Below are 16,790 nucleotides of genomic sequence, written 5' to 3' on the forward strand. Positions count from 1 at the left end.
CTCAGTGATCCTTATGGGTCCCTTCCAACTTGAGGTATTCTATGATTCTATGGTTGTTGTTCTGGAAAACACTGAGGTTTCCATTTTTGCTACCTAGTCAATCTCGTGCTTCCTGTGCAAAGTAGAAAGAAAGATGTATGCAGACCGAAAGAACTTTTTTTTTAGAGTACCAGAGTCTTTTACTTGTCTTCTTCCAGATACTAATCATAACAAGAATGGACTCTCAGAGAGAAAAAGCTGCCCTCATTCACACTTTATCTAGAGTAGAAGGTAAATAATTATTCTTATGTGTATTTTTGAAAAAAAAAAAAGTGGCTGTTATTCTGTGCTTTGCTGCATTCCCTTTGTATGCTTTTTGCAGGTGTTTCTCCCTTTTCTCCTCATCAGGAACCTTTCTATATATTTTTCTCACAGTTTTCTATTTCCTAACTACTCTACCTTGTTTTCTTTCTTGCCTGTTTTTTTTTCTGGTAATTTTATTTTCCCCTGATGAACAGTCCTAGTATGATGTTTTCTATTGCAAGAGAATGATAGTTTATCTGCCAAGTCAAAGATTTATTTAACAGAACACAAAGCAGATGTGGGCAGCCCATTGCAGTATAATTGCATCTCCTGTCTTGGTCAGATTGTCTGTTTTATTTTAGCTGATCGGTGGTCACAAGTTTTTTTTCCTTGCAAGCTTATTAAGAGCAGTTAGAATTTAGAAGTCTTAACTAAGCTCACTAGCACAAAACCGTAAATGAGTAGTTAGGTAGGCATCATGATTTTCCTTAGCCATCTGTTACTGACCTTGTCTGTTAATTTGCTAAATATGTAAGCATAAGCTGTAGCAATCTATTAAACTCAAGGAAAAAAAATACTGTTTTCAATAGCCCGGCCCCCCACTGATACAAGCAACACTTTCATCAATTCATCATTGTACCTCTGGGTAATTTTTGTACAAGCTTCTTCAACGTCACACATTCAGCTGGTAAAACAAACATGTTTCAGGAAGATAGTTATTTGAGCCTGTACTTGTGTTTAATGCAAGCCACTGATTCCTTTCATATTGCTTTTTAAAATCCATTTTTGTAACTGCTTGCTTGAACCTTATCAACAATGTCATGTATTGTATTGTTCTTTTGCCTTTAAAAAAAAGTTAAATTTCCTGTGCTCTTAAAAGAAGAAAGCCTGTCTTTCAGAATGTTTTGAAAGGGAGGAGCCATGGTCACAATGCTTTTACTAGTAATAATATTTAATGAAAAGTATTTTATTTGTTTTAAGATCTTGAGATTTGGTTGCAAACACAGGTCAATCCAACTAACTAAACTTCTGAAGAGAGGCATTTGTGTTACACAAAGCTACATCTTCCAGTCATACTTGTAAAACTTTAAGTGTACAGAAAGTGTAAAGGAATTTAAATTATAATGGGGCAAAGATGATTCCTTTTGCACTAGCCTTTAATTTTCTTTTTAAGGTAGTTGGGTTGTGAGTTTGTGAGACATGAAGTGTGTTCACATTACTTCTTCCTTGGGTTCAAAATGGAAGTCTCTAAATCATTATACCTGCCACTGCAATACAAACCTAAATTGTGTAGGACTTTATCAAGACACACAATGTAATAACATAAAATTTGAATATCCTGTGTTGTTGCATATTAGCTGCTTAATGTTGTGCGTCGATTCGTACTCACAGAGGCTCATTTGCTTGATTAAGGCTTTAATTCTTTTTATGCAGGTTTAAAAACTATGGATTTGAATTCCGAGAAAAAAGGAACTTCTTTAGGCTGTAAAGATATCATAAGCACGTAAGTTAAATTCTTGATTTCTGAGAACAACATCTTTACTCAGGTCTGGCATCAGTGAAACTTCAGTTACTCTTGTTCATTTCCATGGGACTTTCCAGTCTGGAGTAAACATTTTAGAATACAGATCTACATTTTCATTCTGGGAGGGGAGAATTTTTTCCACACTCTAGTAAAATGCTTAGTTGTGAGGCTCAGAAGAACTTTTAAAAAACATGCAATTGCATGTTTTTAACTTTTCATTTTGTTTTGCATGTTTTACAAAAATCTGCTTAGAATAATGTATTTGTTTTGCATGTTTTAGAAAAAGGTAGGGGGGAAGGACATGAGAGAAATAAGCACAAATTATGATGTTGCAGGAAAACGTGAATACTTCAAGTAGATAATTGGAGGGGGAAGTACAGCTTTTAATTTTTAAATTAATTTTTAAAGGAATACAGTTTTAAATTCAGGAAGGGTAAATTCCTTTTTGTAAACAGACTTTAAATGGTGAAAATTCTTCAAAGTAAAAATGCGTTTGTTTTGTTCTGAGGGTAATTCTACCTGACCTTAATTTTATTAGTATTTTGCTGTTTTTTTAAGCCTTAGTAGATATTCCTGTGTTATTGTACATAATCAGCAAATTGGCGCTGATTTCCCTTGGACACACTTCTCATTAGTAATGGAATATGATTATTCTGAAAACTCTTGCTGGAAAAATCTGTGCAAAAATCTGAATGTTACTTACATGACTTTTAAAACCACCCTCCCTGAAACAATACAAATGGGTAAGTGCTCTCCAGATTTGTAATAAACAATTGGGCTGACATATGAAAGAAAGCATTTTCTGTTCCCTAAAATGCTACATTTGTGTGCCTGTAGAAGAGAAAGAGTAACAAATTATGTAATCTAACAAGCAAAACAGGAAGGAGTTTTTCTTAGAGTGTGAGCTTAGTTTTGGCCAGGTTGTAGTAGTAAATGTTGGTTGATAAAACACTTGTGCCAAGCTCACAGGTTGTTTACAGTTACTACAAGCGGTATCCACCCTTCCTCATCCTAAGAGAATGTTGCTGTAGGTCTAAAGAAGTATAAATCAAAGCTTAATTTTAAAGAGATTCAGAAGAGTTTCATCTGGAAAACAAAAAGTGTATAAAGGAATAATTTTAATGGGAATGAATAAAAGCTGCATTTTAAAAGATATGTCTATTTACATACCTAAATGTATCTTTAGTGTTTTGCTTATTAAGCTGTTATCTTACATACACAAAATGTTTCAGGGAATCACTGTGGTTCCTTTCTTCTGGAGGTACAGATTCCATATGTATTTCTGACAACTGAAGGCCTTCTTAATATGCCAGATATTCTTCAGCTCTTGGAATCCAAGTGAGTGAAAATAATCTATTTAATCTCATTGACTAATTATTTTCAGTTTTCCAGAACATGTGTCTTGGCCTATTGTATCATGTAATAGACATCTACTTGGCTATCAGGTACATTACTGCAATTACACTATTAGCATTTTAAGAGACAAGAAGAGAATTTTTCTGCTAAAGTTGATGGCTTAATTCTATAGATTCACACAGAGGGCAACCAGAATGGATTTGCCTGATTTGTTTATTTTAATGATGAGCTAGCACTTTTAATCAAAACAACTTTTTAAATGGTCTACTTTTCCCTGAAAATCATAATGTTACCCCAAAACATTTCTAGCTTTCATGCTTCTTGGTGCTTGGAAGATTTTGTATTTAATTCTTCATAAAAATTGCTTTTAGATTTTTTGTTTTTAAGCTACTAGAGCTATGCTAAAAAACCAGAACAAACAACAATAGCAGTCTCATTTTCTGATGTATCACAGCTTTTAGGAGAGGCTAAGTTAACAACAAGTACTACTTTATTTGTAAAATTCAGATCTAATACTCATTTAATTTTGAATATTCTTTAACCTGTACAAAAATTTTCATGCTTGTGAATCATTGCACATGCATATTATTTTATTTGATGTAATTTTCTTGCATTTTGCTTTCACAATAATAAATACCTGATAAAAGTACATTTTATCATGGGGACAAAAAAACAAGAAAGAAATAGGGGACAGAGCAGCAGCATCTCTTAAACATAGTGCCAGAGATACAGATGGTTGATTTCACCATATTGCTGAAGAGATATGCTATTTTTGATCCTTGCTGTATGCTTGAGTCAGCTATGAAGCCATTTTTGAGGTGTGTCTAAGTAAAGTTCAGTAGGAAAGAAAAAAAAAGTATACATTTGACATTTAGAATTTGAACATTTAATTTGACATGCAATTTTAAACTCTGAGCTGTTCAAATTCTCTGTTCAGCCTGGCCATAAGCTAAATAGACAAGAATGCTTTTTGGTACTTTCTCACTAGCTCTTTTTAGCACTGATGAAGTAATTAGATAGGTGAGGAAAGAGCTATATGGTTTCAGAAAAGCTTAATAGTTCACTTTTTTGTTAATGCCTGAATACACTGTCCATATAAGTTTCTAGAGGACTTACTGCTGGCAGATTCAGGTTTAGGTCTCATGTGTTTCCTAGGGATGAGACCAAGTAGTGTGATAGTTGTCTCTTCTCAATTTCCCCTTTTAGTCAGCCAAGACTCCCAGAAAACCCTAAGCAAGAGACGTTCGCTCAACAAGTCTTTGCTAACACAGTGGGTAACAGGAGGATGTGCTGCTGGCAGTTCTCACTCACTCACAAAAATTTAGGATCATACCAATGGCAGTCAGGGAGTTTTCACTCAGTTTGCTTTCCGTGTGCTGCACAATCTTGAAATGAAGCAAAGAAATGCAACATACATTGAATTACTCAAAAGGAGTATCTATTTTCTTGTTTTATCTATCTCAGTTTCTGTATTGTATCTTTTTTTTTTGTAAACACAAAGGCTGGTCATATTCAGTATGATTAGCAACATAATTTAATTAATCCAATTATATTTTATTACATCACAGCTACATTGATGTGTATTCTTTGAATGTGTCTTAAAGTGAACTTGAGCATTTGAGAAAGATCAAGCTATGAACAGACTGTGTAAATTAAAAAATTGTATTGAGATATATGTTATTCATTTCCTTTAAGAAAATCTTGTTATTTTACTTCCCTGAAATTTAATAAAATAATTTGACTTCTTCAGGTACAGCATTACCTTTGTTGAAAGAAGCAGTAGTTACTCCTTAAGGCTGTTTGGAAGTACAGATCGATATGTTGTGTTGACGATAGATGAGTGTACGGCTATCTTTTTGCAGGTACAAAATGGAACTAGTATGTCCAAATTCTGTTATGCATTGGGTCACTTCTAGGCCATATCTGCAGCGTTCTAACATATTTTTTCTTCCTCATAATAATATTTAATTCATGCATTTTTTCACAACACAAATTACTTCCAAATTCATTAACTCTAAAATTCTGTCTGTGCCAGTTTGACTAGTTTAAAATGTTCTCATGTCTGTACTTACATTTCTTCACAGAAGTGTAACATTTGAGCTTGGAATGGATTATATTAAATTTATTTAAAGGATGCATACTTGAAAGTAGGGTTGTATGAAGGAATATTTTAATAACCATTTAAATGTATCTGTGACTGTTTTCTCTTACCAGTGTGCATGTTAATTCCTCCAATTTCAGGTGGTTATCTGAATTAGTCTAAAGAATGATTTGTCCTACTTTTAATAAAAAAGTAATAGTTTAGACAATAGCTTAATTCTTAAATTCTGGTATGCAGCAAGACAAATGACTTTACAAGTAGAAGAACTGCTACTGAAAGATAAATAAAGATTAAAATAATCAATTAGTACTGCAAGCACAACACATAGACAGTCCTACATGCTACTGCAAATGCTACTGCAATTATTATGTTCTACTTTATATATTCAGTGTAGGTATAACATGATTTGTATAGGTTAAGTACTTCAGAGGTTTATAACACTATTTTACACTATGAAAGTTCTCAAAAAACTTAAGAAGGTCCTAAAAAGTTAGCAGCAGTGTTTCCTTTTTACAGAGGGGGAAAAAGAGGCATGAAGCAGTGAATCAGCTTTTTAAAAGTCAAACAAAATAAAAGTTGGGAATATAACCTAGTGTTCCTGACTGCCAGATGTGTCTTTAAGACCTATATTATTTAGCTGTATTTATATTTCATCTAACTTCTGCATAATACAGCGATGCACATTAAAAGATTGTGACAGCTATGGTAATACATTTATTTAGTTTTTACTTTTTGTATTTATTTTATGGTAGAGTATGGAAGAATTAAATTATGAGAGATCCTGTGACAATGTAATATCGAAGCTGATGGCATTATCGCTCCAATATACATGCTGTTGGATTGTTTTCTATTCCAGAGAAAGACTGAGTTTAGAGTAAGTTATGAAAGTCGTTTGTTGTCTTGGTATTTTCAAAACAAACTTATCACTAAAGGAAGCTGCTTATTAGAACAAGCTAACATTCTTTTTTCTTTGAATTTCTCTGTAGGATCACATTTCTCTTAGAACAATATGAATATTGTAAGCTCATATTTCCAGTGTGCTTTGGGCTTTTCAATTAGTTACAGTGTTGTCATGCTCCTACTGAAAAACTCCATTGAATGAGAGCAGTAACAGTGATCACTGGAGACCCAAAAAAAATTGGCAAAGATGTTTTTCATGTGTTAGGATCTTTTTAGTCTACACAAGAGGCAAAGAAATGGTGGTTATAAAATAACAGGATTTGAGGCAGGTAATGCTAATGTGAGGTGTATTTCAAATCAACACGTCCAGAAATTTCACAAGACTAAGGATATTAACCACTGGAATTATTCTTTATAGCTGAACTAAATTAACCCCTAGAAATACGTTGGTTACGAATTACTGTGTTATCATCACTGTATATCATTTGCAACAGGGAGACATTCTTCAAGAGTTCTTCCAATCGATTAATAGTTCTCCTTTTGCTATGGAAGCACAGCTTTTCTTGAAATATTTCATAAGCATTCTTTATTACCTACTGTGAGATTCTTTTCTATGAGCAAGTGGTAATTTTCCATGCATCACCTTTTCTCTCTGATTTTTTGCCAGTGGCTGACCCTCATCCAATCCTTTTGCTTCAGGCCATGCTTGCTTTGCTGTGGGCTGACTCCGTTTTCTTCCTCACAGAGCATCCTTCAGCACTCAGTCACTTAACGTGTCCTAGTTCTCCTTTCACAGATATTAATGCTCAAACTGTACTAGTATTCTGAATTCCAGGAAATGAAACAGACATTTATTAACACATGGAATAAATGTTTTGGAATTATTACATGAGCATATTATATATTAACTGTCCAATGAAACTGTTTTATAGGTACAGTCTCAGGGGCAATACTCTGCTTAACCTTGTCTTAATTTATGCCACTCTAATTGAACTTACACAGAAGTCAGAAGACTTTGAAGTGAAGGTAATTTTTTTGGTAAAAACCTTTCTGTTTTAATCTTCACTATGATATTTCTAAAGTGCTTAACGTATGCGTTCTACATCAAAAACATAAAATGGCTCAAAATTACTAAAATGAGAGGAGCTTAATTCAGTGCTGCTAAAGTCAGTGAAAAGACTATGTTGAATCCATTACAAGTTGAATCAGATTCAAATAGCTGCTGAAGTGTTTTTATGACTAGGAGTCAAGATATGAGATTGTACCTTTGATTTTATAAATTATTAGAACGTTTATTAATCCTTATGTCTTAATTTGAAGCTTTAGATTAATACCATGTTACTAATGTAGCAGAAGAAAGTGTTGTTTTCTCTGGTGTACGCTAGTTTGCATTTTTTTTAATGTGGCAAGATAAAATAACTTTTTTTCATTGCAAATCAGAAAATGCAGTATCTAGAATAACCAACGTTAAAAAATGAGGCAAAAGTTTCATTCGACATCACAAGTTGATGACTGTAACGTATTTCTTTTGCATGAAGTAACATCTTTTTTAGACAATTATTTACGTACTTGCATATAAAAATTTGTTTAAAATTTATTTGGTTACATGAAGGTTAAAGAGAGGACAAAGAGTTTTTCATTCCATGTACTCAGCAGTGTAGTTTGTGTGGAAATTACTTACACCTTAAAGGGTTACGCATCTTCTTAAACTGTATTAGGCATCTCAGAATTACCTGTTTTGTTAGGAACTCGTATTATACCCAGAAACTTGATCACATATAAAAAGACCTATAGAATAAACTAATTTCACCTTTATATGATTTGCATAAAAAAGGAGTGTAATTTGCGGCCAAGCAACTGGTCAGAGGTTGGAGTACTTCCATGTGATAAGCATGGATCAGGTTTAATTACTCCGCATTACCAGCTGATGTGTTCAGGGTGCTCTTTAAGCTTTCCCGTTTACCTTGTGTAGCAAATTAAGACATACCTTAGTATAAGTTTTAACAAAAATATTATGTATCACTTTTAGGTAGTTCTTACGCCAGGAATTGAAGAGGCAGCAGCCGTAATTCGTCAGATTGCTGACAACATTTTGATAGCATCTAGTGTCAGTCCTCATGAGTGGTTGGACAAATCCTGGCTTTCTGTCTTGCCATCTGAGGTTTGCTTATCTTTCCATTAAATTACACTGTTTTCACCCTGTTTCTCAGACTCATAAAGTTCTAGGCTGTTTTTGTTGTTCTCTTAAAATGTATTTTTAAAATAAGCCTGGTTATATATACACACACACAAACACATGTTTATATATATATGCATATATATACACAGATATATATAATGCTTCCATCATCCTTGCCAGCACAATTTGGTGCAACTTGGACTTTCCCCATGATCTCACGATTAGCCGGTAGCACAGTTTATCCTCCACATCTGCTGGCCAGTGTGTATAGTTCTACAGTACTAGGCACTAAGTTTAAAAAACTATCCAAATTGTACAAAATAAACATACAATGGCTCACTCGGGTAGGGAGACAAATTGATCAGTGCTGATACATCACTGAAATCAGTGGCATTGCTTACAGACTTGCTTTAATACAAGATAATAGAAATTTCTTTAACTTCTCATGCAGTAGTTGATATTGGGTATTTATAAGAAGTGCTGGAATAGGTCCATCAATCACAGTCAAATATATGATGTTCTTTAACTTGTATATTAAGATTTTCAAATTAAACATAGGGATTTGTTCACTTTCTGTGGAAGCTTGTGAAAAGCTGAAATGCTTTTTGGCTTTTGCAAAATTCAGAAGCATTTTAAAGCAGGTATTGGCATGGCCTTTTAAGTGTGGGATATTGGATTACAGGTTTTCTAATTTAGACATTAAGGATACTGGTAAAAAAAACAAGAGGAGTCATTGATTGTATTTTGTCTCTGTTAAATATATTAGATCCCAGCATCTGTTGAGTGCGAGCTTTATGAAAGTCAGAAATTGGAAACTGACATTCTTAAAATGCTGCAGCTTTCAACTTGCTGCCCTCCCTGTGACATTCAGTCTCCTCCTAGCAACTCCTGCTTTTGGCACCTATCTCTTTGCTGTTTACTAATGTAGCTTTTGTAGATCAAAACAGCTTTGTCAGTTTATCTTGACTTAGGTAATTATCGTCAAAAGTGAGAATAAATGGTAAATCTGGTAATGCATTTTCAAATCAAGTGTACATGATTCACTGGTTTCATCCTTTAGAACAGAAACATCTTTAGACTGTGCTTGCTTTTTATCAAATTCTTATGCAGAACTTACTCGTTTGCAAAAATGATACCTGTTACACCATTAGTAAAAAAAAAAAAGTTTTCATCAGGCTATAGAAGTGCACTCTTTGAAAGCTCTATTTCCATTATATACTGTACAACCTATTTATAGGGATGTCATTCTGTAGAACCAAAAAAAAAAAAAAAAAAAGAAAAAAGAGTTTGTCAGATATCAATCTAATAAAATAATTTCCATTTCCAGACAGAAAAATGCCTGCTTACTTTTCCATGTATCAACCCTCTGGTTGCTCAGCTTATGTTGAAGAAGGGATCTTCTCTGAACAGGTTGTTTCCTGCAAGCTTCAATCAACTTCAGGAACTTCTGCCAGAGGTTCCAAAAAAAGTTTTAAAGGTTGGCCAAAATTCATTTATGTATTAGATCAATCTTTTTTGCACTGCTGTAGTATAGGTTTTTCTTATCTGTAGCTACATGCGCATTTGCTGGTATCATTTAAAAAAGGAATTCTATGCTTTAGCATATCATTCATATCTAAAATGTTAAACCTGCTAATTCGCAGCAGATTTTCTAAATTCACCATTTTGTTCATGTGAAGATGATTAGAACATTTCCTTAACTGGAAAAATACTCATTTGATCAGCTTCCTCTTCAAGCTTCATTGTATCAAGTATTGTATCAGCATACAAGCTTATATATTTCCCTGATACAAGAAATGTTTTCCAGTTAAGTATTTTCAGGACTCTTGTCCTTTCCTTCCTTCCTTCCTGACTTCTTACACAACAGTAAACCCACCACTTATAAAGCATTTGAAAGCGCCCAAAAGGTTAAGCAGAAGAATTCCATTCACTAAATTGTCCGCTCTGCAGTTAGAATTATGTGCTCCTACTGTTTCAGATGGGACAAGTCTGGGAAAATTATAGGCTGAATATAGTCAGCTAATTAGATTAAAAATGCACAGCTTTTATCAGTCAAGAAAATGGGAGGACAAACAGAAAAAGATCTCATCAGTTTAATTCCTCTATGATGTATGATATGTGCCAATCCATTGCAGACAATACTTCCTACAGTCTGGGATTAATGAAAGAGAATAAAGTATATTAAGGTATTGATTTCCCTGTGTTTCAAGAGACACACTATTTATAGATTTAAGACAGGTGGCACGTTGTCTGCTGTACATGCATCTCCTTCTGTATTGGTAAGTCTTTTTATTTCTAGTATACAAAAATATACATCTTAGTACCCTAACAACTGGTTTAACTTTTCATATTTGACAGTGTAGACATGTATTATAAATACTCCTCCAGTATCTTTTTTTTTGTTTCAGCATTTTAGTGACATGACATCTTCATACAGCCTAAATGCTGCTGCTGCTGCTGCACTAGAAACAGCAGTGAAAAGTGAATCACCCCCAGAAAACCGTAATAACTTCAACACATTCTATCCCAATTATAAACAAAATCGTCAGTCTTCAGAGATGCTTGGTAAGGGACAAAACAGCATAGGTAGTATCTTGAATTACTAGGAAAATGTGTCTCCTTTGAAACCAAGTGAAAATCTGAGTGTATTAGAACCTTTATCTTCTAATCATGGAAAGGTCAGTTATTCTGAGGAACAGACTGCAATCAAAATGCTTGATGGCATCTTGGTTTTCTGTAAAATGTAGAGAAATAAGTTAATTTTTCATTCTCTAAACAGAATGGTTCAAATTTTTCTCTACCAGGAACATCTCACATGGAATCTGAAGTGATAATTCCTCCACTGAATGATCATCAAGGTTTTTTTGGCTCTGATCTTCCAAGCTGTATGCAAAAGAAAGCATGTTCTTCAGAAGTAATCACAAGAGGGAAGAAAAATTTATTTGCTGTGCCAAAGGACTGTGAAGATTCTGCTCATCTATATGTTACGAATTCTCTTCATGTTCAAGGACAGCCTTTCAGGACGTGCTATAGCTCTAATCATTCTTCCAAAAACTCTTCCAAAAAAGAGGATTGCTTTGCAACTTTCAGTGAGTACTCTCAGGAGTACTCTGAAAGTTTTCTGGAAGAATTTAAAGACACAGCATTTAAGAGCCGAGAAATTCTGATTGACCAGACCCCATGGAATAACTCTTCATCCACAGGCCCGTGTGATTCATTAGCAGCTGATGGTTTTCTCTGTGATTTCTTTGTTGACCCAGATGAGCTTCAAAGTCTGAATTTTCACCAAATAGATAGTGAATCTAAAGGAAAGAGAAAACAAAGTCCACCATTCTTATGGACAAAAGGGAAGAATAGAACAGGTATGTCCAAAGCAAGCAGAATTTGCTGAACTTCTGTTTGTAACTTGACTAGAAACAGCAGTATCTGTAAGACTAGATTTTGTATTTTCTTCAAGTAGTTATTAAATCCAATCCAAACCAACAGCTGCATGTTTTCTTTACTAAAAATCTCACTTGCATATGTGTTTCTTCTGTGAGGAATGGTGCCTAAACATTTATTTTCTGTTTTGAGCCTAAAGAATATTTTTAAAAAAAACAGAATAGTATTACTGCCATTATTTTTCCTTGGTGAAATATTGAAAAGTGTTGTTCTCCAGTAGTGTAAGCTTCAGCCTCCTCTCTTTGACAGTGCCTGACATGTGCGTAATAAACATGCCAGAATTACTTTAAAAGTTATGGGAAATATTATTTTGTCAACATAGGTTTGGACAAAAGGGGGAAGAAAAGACTAGGAAGTATTTGCTCTAAAGGACAAAAGGTAGATTCAGCAAACTCAGAGAGTGAAATTTAGATACTACCAATGGCTACATTTTGCCGTTGGCATTAATGAAGTAACAATTTCACTCTGACAACTTTCCAAGTTTGTTTCATACACTTCCCTTATTCTTGGAGTTTGTTTTTTTTTTAGCTAACGTCTCCAGGGCTAAACTCTCAATCTTGAAATCATTCCAAAGCATATTTTTTCACACAGATGGTATAGCATGCAAAACTTTGATTACCATGAGGGTGTGGACAGTCCTTATTTAAAAGCTTCAGGCTTCTCTCTTTTTGTACTTTTCTTATCCCAGGTTTACTTTCTCAGATATAGTTAGCTTGAGACCTTTTTTGATAAGCCGTAATATGTATCCATGGAGTCTTAAAAGTAAGAAAGCAGGTCTAGTCCCTGTCAGACTAAGTATTGCTGTATTGTATATTGTGGTATTTTTTTTAATTCTGCTGCTTCCCTGTAGGTGGGGTGCCACATTCTTTAAAAATCCTAAATTAAGCTTCTTAAGTAAAGTACCAAACTCCTAGTACAGATGACTGTTGCTGCCTGTCACTAAATCTCTTGTTGGTACAGCACAGCATTAAATGCTTTGACTAATTAGATCAGAATCATTCATGAAAATACAAGTAACTAATTGATATGTTTATGTTTCGTGGGCTACTTAAGGCAATTACGGAAGAAAAGAGAGTAAAAGGTAACTGGATATGGTGAACTGCTTTTAATTTTCTGCCTGTGTAAATTATAATGTTCATGCAGAAACTCTGAACAAACCTGTTGCCTCTCCATTGGGATAAAAATTGAGACCTGGAGTATTGCTGGGCAGTTAACAGTATTTCAGTAACCTCTAACTGGCACTGATAGTATAAAATTCTAAGTAGAATAGTTTCAGTAGAGATCAGGGCAGATTCTTCTGGCACCACATTTTACAGTGTTCTGAAAACACTGTGATCTCCAGCTGACAAGCGTTCTTTAATACTCTTGCCCAGTAGGGCAAAGGTATACCTAAATCTGAATTGAATCAAAAAAGGAAAAGTGATTTTTGGTTTAGATTTTGGAAGAATAGGCTTATTTTGCCTTATTATTTACTAGCTAGGGAAAAAATAAGTACACTAAATAGTTAGGCATGCTAATACAAAAAACCACCTTAATACAGTGAAAGCCTTCTGCAGTCCCAAATTTAAGTAATGTGAAATCCCAACTTTAAGAAATGTGTACAGAGCCAAGTTAAAAAGACACATTGGGAACACCCAGGGATTTCTTCAGGCTTCAGATCAAACTTTCATTAAACCTCAAACAGTTAATGCCAATATGCCAAGCCAGTATTTCCACTGGAACAGATGAAATCCTTAGGTCAGTGTTAAAGTTTTCTGACAATATTTTTTGTAAAGACTAAACAGAATTTTGTTACAGTAACTTCTTTGAATAAGCTTTGACTAATCAAATATTTTATTGTAAAAATACATGAACCTTAAGAATGTAAGTAGCTTTTTTAAACAACTTAGATACATGAACATATCTGGTTAAAAAGAATTAACTTTCACAATTACTGAATAGTACTGAGTGTAATATTAATGAAATAGAAATAAGCATTAAAATCTTTACTGAAATATTGTGGTTAAGCATAGTGCAGGTTGATGTATTTATTTTGTATAAGGTCCTGTATTATTACAGGACAATATGCATGAAATGGATCAGAAGTGGTAATTAGTAGTTAACGTTAATCTGTACACATTTAATTTTATGACAGTTGATACTTTTGATACAGAGTATACTGGTTAAGGCTAAAGTCTGTTACTGCTTCTGAGAAACACGTAGTTAAGTCTGCATAGGTATTGTATTTGTAGTTTATCATACATGTATTTTCTTTCCACCTCTTTTCCAGATTCAGGATTTGCAGAAGTACCGGAGTTCAAAAAAAGGAGATTGACATATGAAAGAGTCCCTGGAAGAAGTGATGGACAAACACGTCTTAAATTCTTTTGAATGGAGTGGGGATTTGCATACTGAACATACTTTTTAAAATTCTTAAACTGTTTGAAGGGAAATAGATTAAATTCATTTTTTTGTTCACTTTTAGAGAGAAACTAGGGTTTGGGAATCCTTACTAATTCAGGATTCTTTTGTATGTTTTTAGAATTTTACTAAACAAACTCATTCCTTGAACCTGGAGAATTACAGTTTCTCTGTTCTCATGGGTGATATAGAGTTACTTTATCACTATTTATGTAAAAAATAAAATATGAATTTAAAAAAACAAGCACTGAAGCTCACAGTTTTCAAGGCACCTATGTTTGCTTCCTGAGCATGCAGCTTCCAGACTGAAAGAGGAAGTAAGTCTGCTGGAATCTCAAGTCTGCTCATAACGTCTTAGAGCTTTCTTGCCCTTACAGCTGTGACCCTTTGTATTTGTCCCTTGGACTCGGTTCCACTTCTTTCCTTCTGACAGCTCCTTTAGAAACCATGTGATGAGTTCCCGAACTGCCTTTAATCATAATCAAGCTACAGAAATAACCTATCTGTTTATGGACAACATGTGAAAGGTATATTGAAATCTAGGATTCCAACAGATTTGATTCAGAGAACCAAACTGTGACTCTCGGTCTGGTGGAGGCCATTTGTTGGCATCCACATTTTTCAGCCTGCTACAGTGCGTTGGCAAGTAGGGAGATGAGAGTCATTTGGGAGGCAGCGCCAGATACCACAGGCTACAGCTGAAATTGGTGAGAGATTAAAAAAAAAAAAGGCATCTCAATTGCAAGCTACAGAAGAGAGAGGACAGCAGAGTACCCTAACCCTCACTTTCCATCAAAAGATTTGGCAACAAAATTGGAAATACGTGTGGGAGCAATGGTAGACAGTAGCTCCATTCTGCTGCAGGAATGCCTACATGGTTTGCAGAGGCATGCCTGCCAGCTCCAGAATGTCAGTGTCTGTTCAGTGGCCTTCAGCTGAGATGATTCAGTTTTCAAACTCACAAATCTTTTTAAGTTTGATGCAGTAACAGAAAGGGGAAGAAAAAAAAAAACAAAAAAACCCCCACCAAGATTACGGTTTATGCTTGCAGTAAAATACTTTCTTGACATTGAGCCTTCACTAAGCGCATATTCACTATTTGGATAAATAAAACCAGCACTCAGAGGGGAAAGGTTTGGTCTTTCAGAGAAGATGGAGTGCTGATTTTTAGCTGAGAATTCCTAAAAGCTATGATGACAGCACTAACAGCAATTTTAGTTCCCAGTAATACCCCCAAGTTATTTGTACCCAAATTGCTTGCAAGACTTTAGAAAACACCATTTAACATAAAAAGACTTTTACTAGAATTGCAAACGAGCCAGTGTTTCCATATTTTGCCCAGAACATGAGAAAGACTTAAATAAAAATTTCAACTTCCTTGCTATTTCTGGCCCATTTTTGTGGTCACTTGACCTAACCATTTTCCATCTCTATGCATTATGGGTTTGGCTCTGTTTTTCAGAACTGTCTCCCAGATTGCCAAGCCCAGCAATCTGTTCTTTTAAGAGTGCAGCTCTGCAAATTCTCAGTCACAGATGACCACAGTGGAGAAAATTACAGCTTCCACTGCCAAGCTATATATTTATGTGCTCTGTCCCACAGGCAAATGCTGACACCAGAACTTTCACGTGAACAGTCATGGAAGACTACCTCAGATAATCTGTAGAGGACTTAGAAGACAAATGCATGTTGCCTGCCTTAAACAAGTAAAGAAAATTCAAATGCTGACTGCATTAAGTTTCCATTAGGTAGAAAAAATGTCAGTGTACAGTTAGTTACTGGCAACGTAGTGGAAAATAAGGAAAAGGGTTTGCTATGACCAGTTGTTTTTCACTTTTGTTTATGACTCTCAGTCTCTCACAGAGAGACATTGACAAATTTATCACGTCACATTCTCCCCCTTATCCCATCTGTTTAATGTTGGAAGAAAATTACTGTTGCGCTATAAAAATGAACTTTTTTTTTCCTCCCTAAATCACCTATAACTAAGAAGAATTAGGAAGCAACTAATTCTCAGACAAAAAAATGCAATACAAAAACTAATCACCAGTCCTCCATCAGTGGGCAGGGACACCCAGTTCTCGGATCAAATCTGTGAACTGCTCGGTGACCAGGCAGGTGGCACCTGCAGATGGAGCAGAGCCTTTCTGATGTGAGGGGTGGCAGCGAGAAAAGGGAGGTTTGTGGCTCATGTGAGGCACATGGTGCACTTATGTGTTCACTCGCCTGACTTGCTTTATCGTGGGCATCCTGTGGGACCTGCTGCCGTGGGGCTGGTATGAGGCCTCTGTGCCATGTGTGGAGAGTGGAGACATCAGCAGATAGCCCTCTTGGATGGTCTTTGGTAAAGGAAACTAAGTCGTCGTTGTCCGCAGATGCCCATCCCACTGCAGAGGACACACGCTAGAGCAGGGGCAGCAAAACGCAGTGCTTCTCCCCGTCTAAGCCATCCCAGCGTTCAGCAAAGCAGTGCAGACCCAGGTACATCTGCAGCTGGATACAAGGCATTGTCCTGTTGACTGGCGTTCTGCTGCCTACAGAAGCAGGCAGCTGCCCAGGTTCAGTGGTCAGGTTTCTTGGTTGCCTCAAAAAAGAGGACCTGCAAA

The 16,790-nt window shown here is 35.3% G+C and overlaps 1 protein-coding gene across 1 annotated transcript in view; it reads left to right on the top strand.

Moving 5' to 3' along the window:
• Window positions 1–14,334, top strand: part of SHOC1 (shortage in chiasmata 1) — a 53,140-nt gene extending 38,806 nt beyond the window's left edge. The window contains exons 17-28 of the mRNA XM_075411584.1: window positions 198–267; window positions 1,711–1,786; window positions 2,366–2,550; window positions 3,040–3,145; window positions 4,914–5,025; window positions 6,017–6,138; window positions 7,097–7,190; window positions 8,194–8,325; window positions 9,671–9,820; window positions 10,752–10,929; window positions 11,148–11,705; window positions 14,054–14,334. Coding sequence (XP_075267699.1) covers window positions 198–267; window positions 1,711–1,786; window positions 2,366–2,550; window positions 3,040–3,145; window positions 4,914–5,025; window positions 6,017–6,138; window positions 7,097–7,190; window positions 8,194–8,325; window positions 9,671–9,820; window positions 10,752–10,929; window positions 11,148–11,705; window positions 14,054–14,154 — 1,884 coding nt within the window. The 3' untranslated portion in view covers window positions 14,155–14,334. The remainder of the gene's footprint in view (window positions 1–197; window positions 268–1,710; window positions 1,787–2,365; window positions 2,551–3,039; window positions 3,146–4,913; window positions 5,026–6,016; window positions 6,139–7,096; window positions 7,191–8,193; window positions 8,326–9,670; window positions 9,821–10,751; window positions 10,930–11,147; window positions 11,706–14,053) is intronic.
• Window positions 14,335–16,790: the final 2,456 nt, after the last annotated feature.

Source organism: Opisthocomus hoazin, chromosome Z (assembly GCF_030867145.1).
Source record: "Opisthocomus hoazin isolate bOpiHoa1 chromosome Z, bOpiHoa1.hap1, whole genome shotgun sequence".
Taxonomy (NCBI): domain Eukaryota; kingdom Metazoa; phylum Chordata; class Aves; order Opisthocomiformes; family Opisthocomidae; genus Opisthocomus; species Opisthocomus hoazin.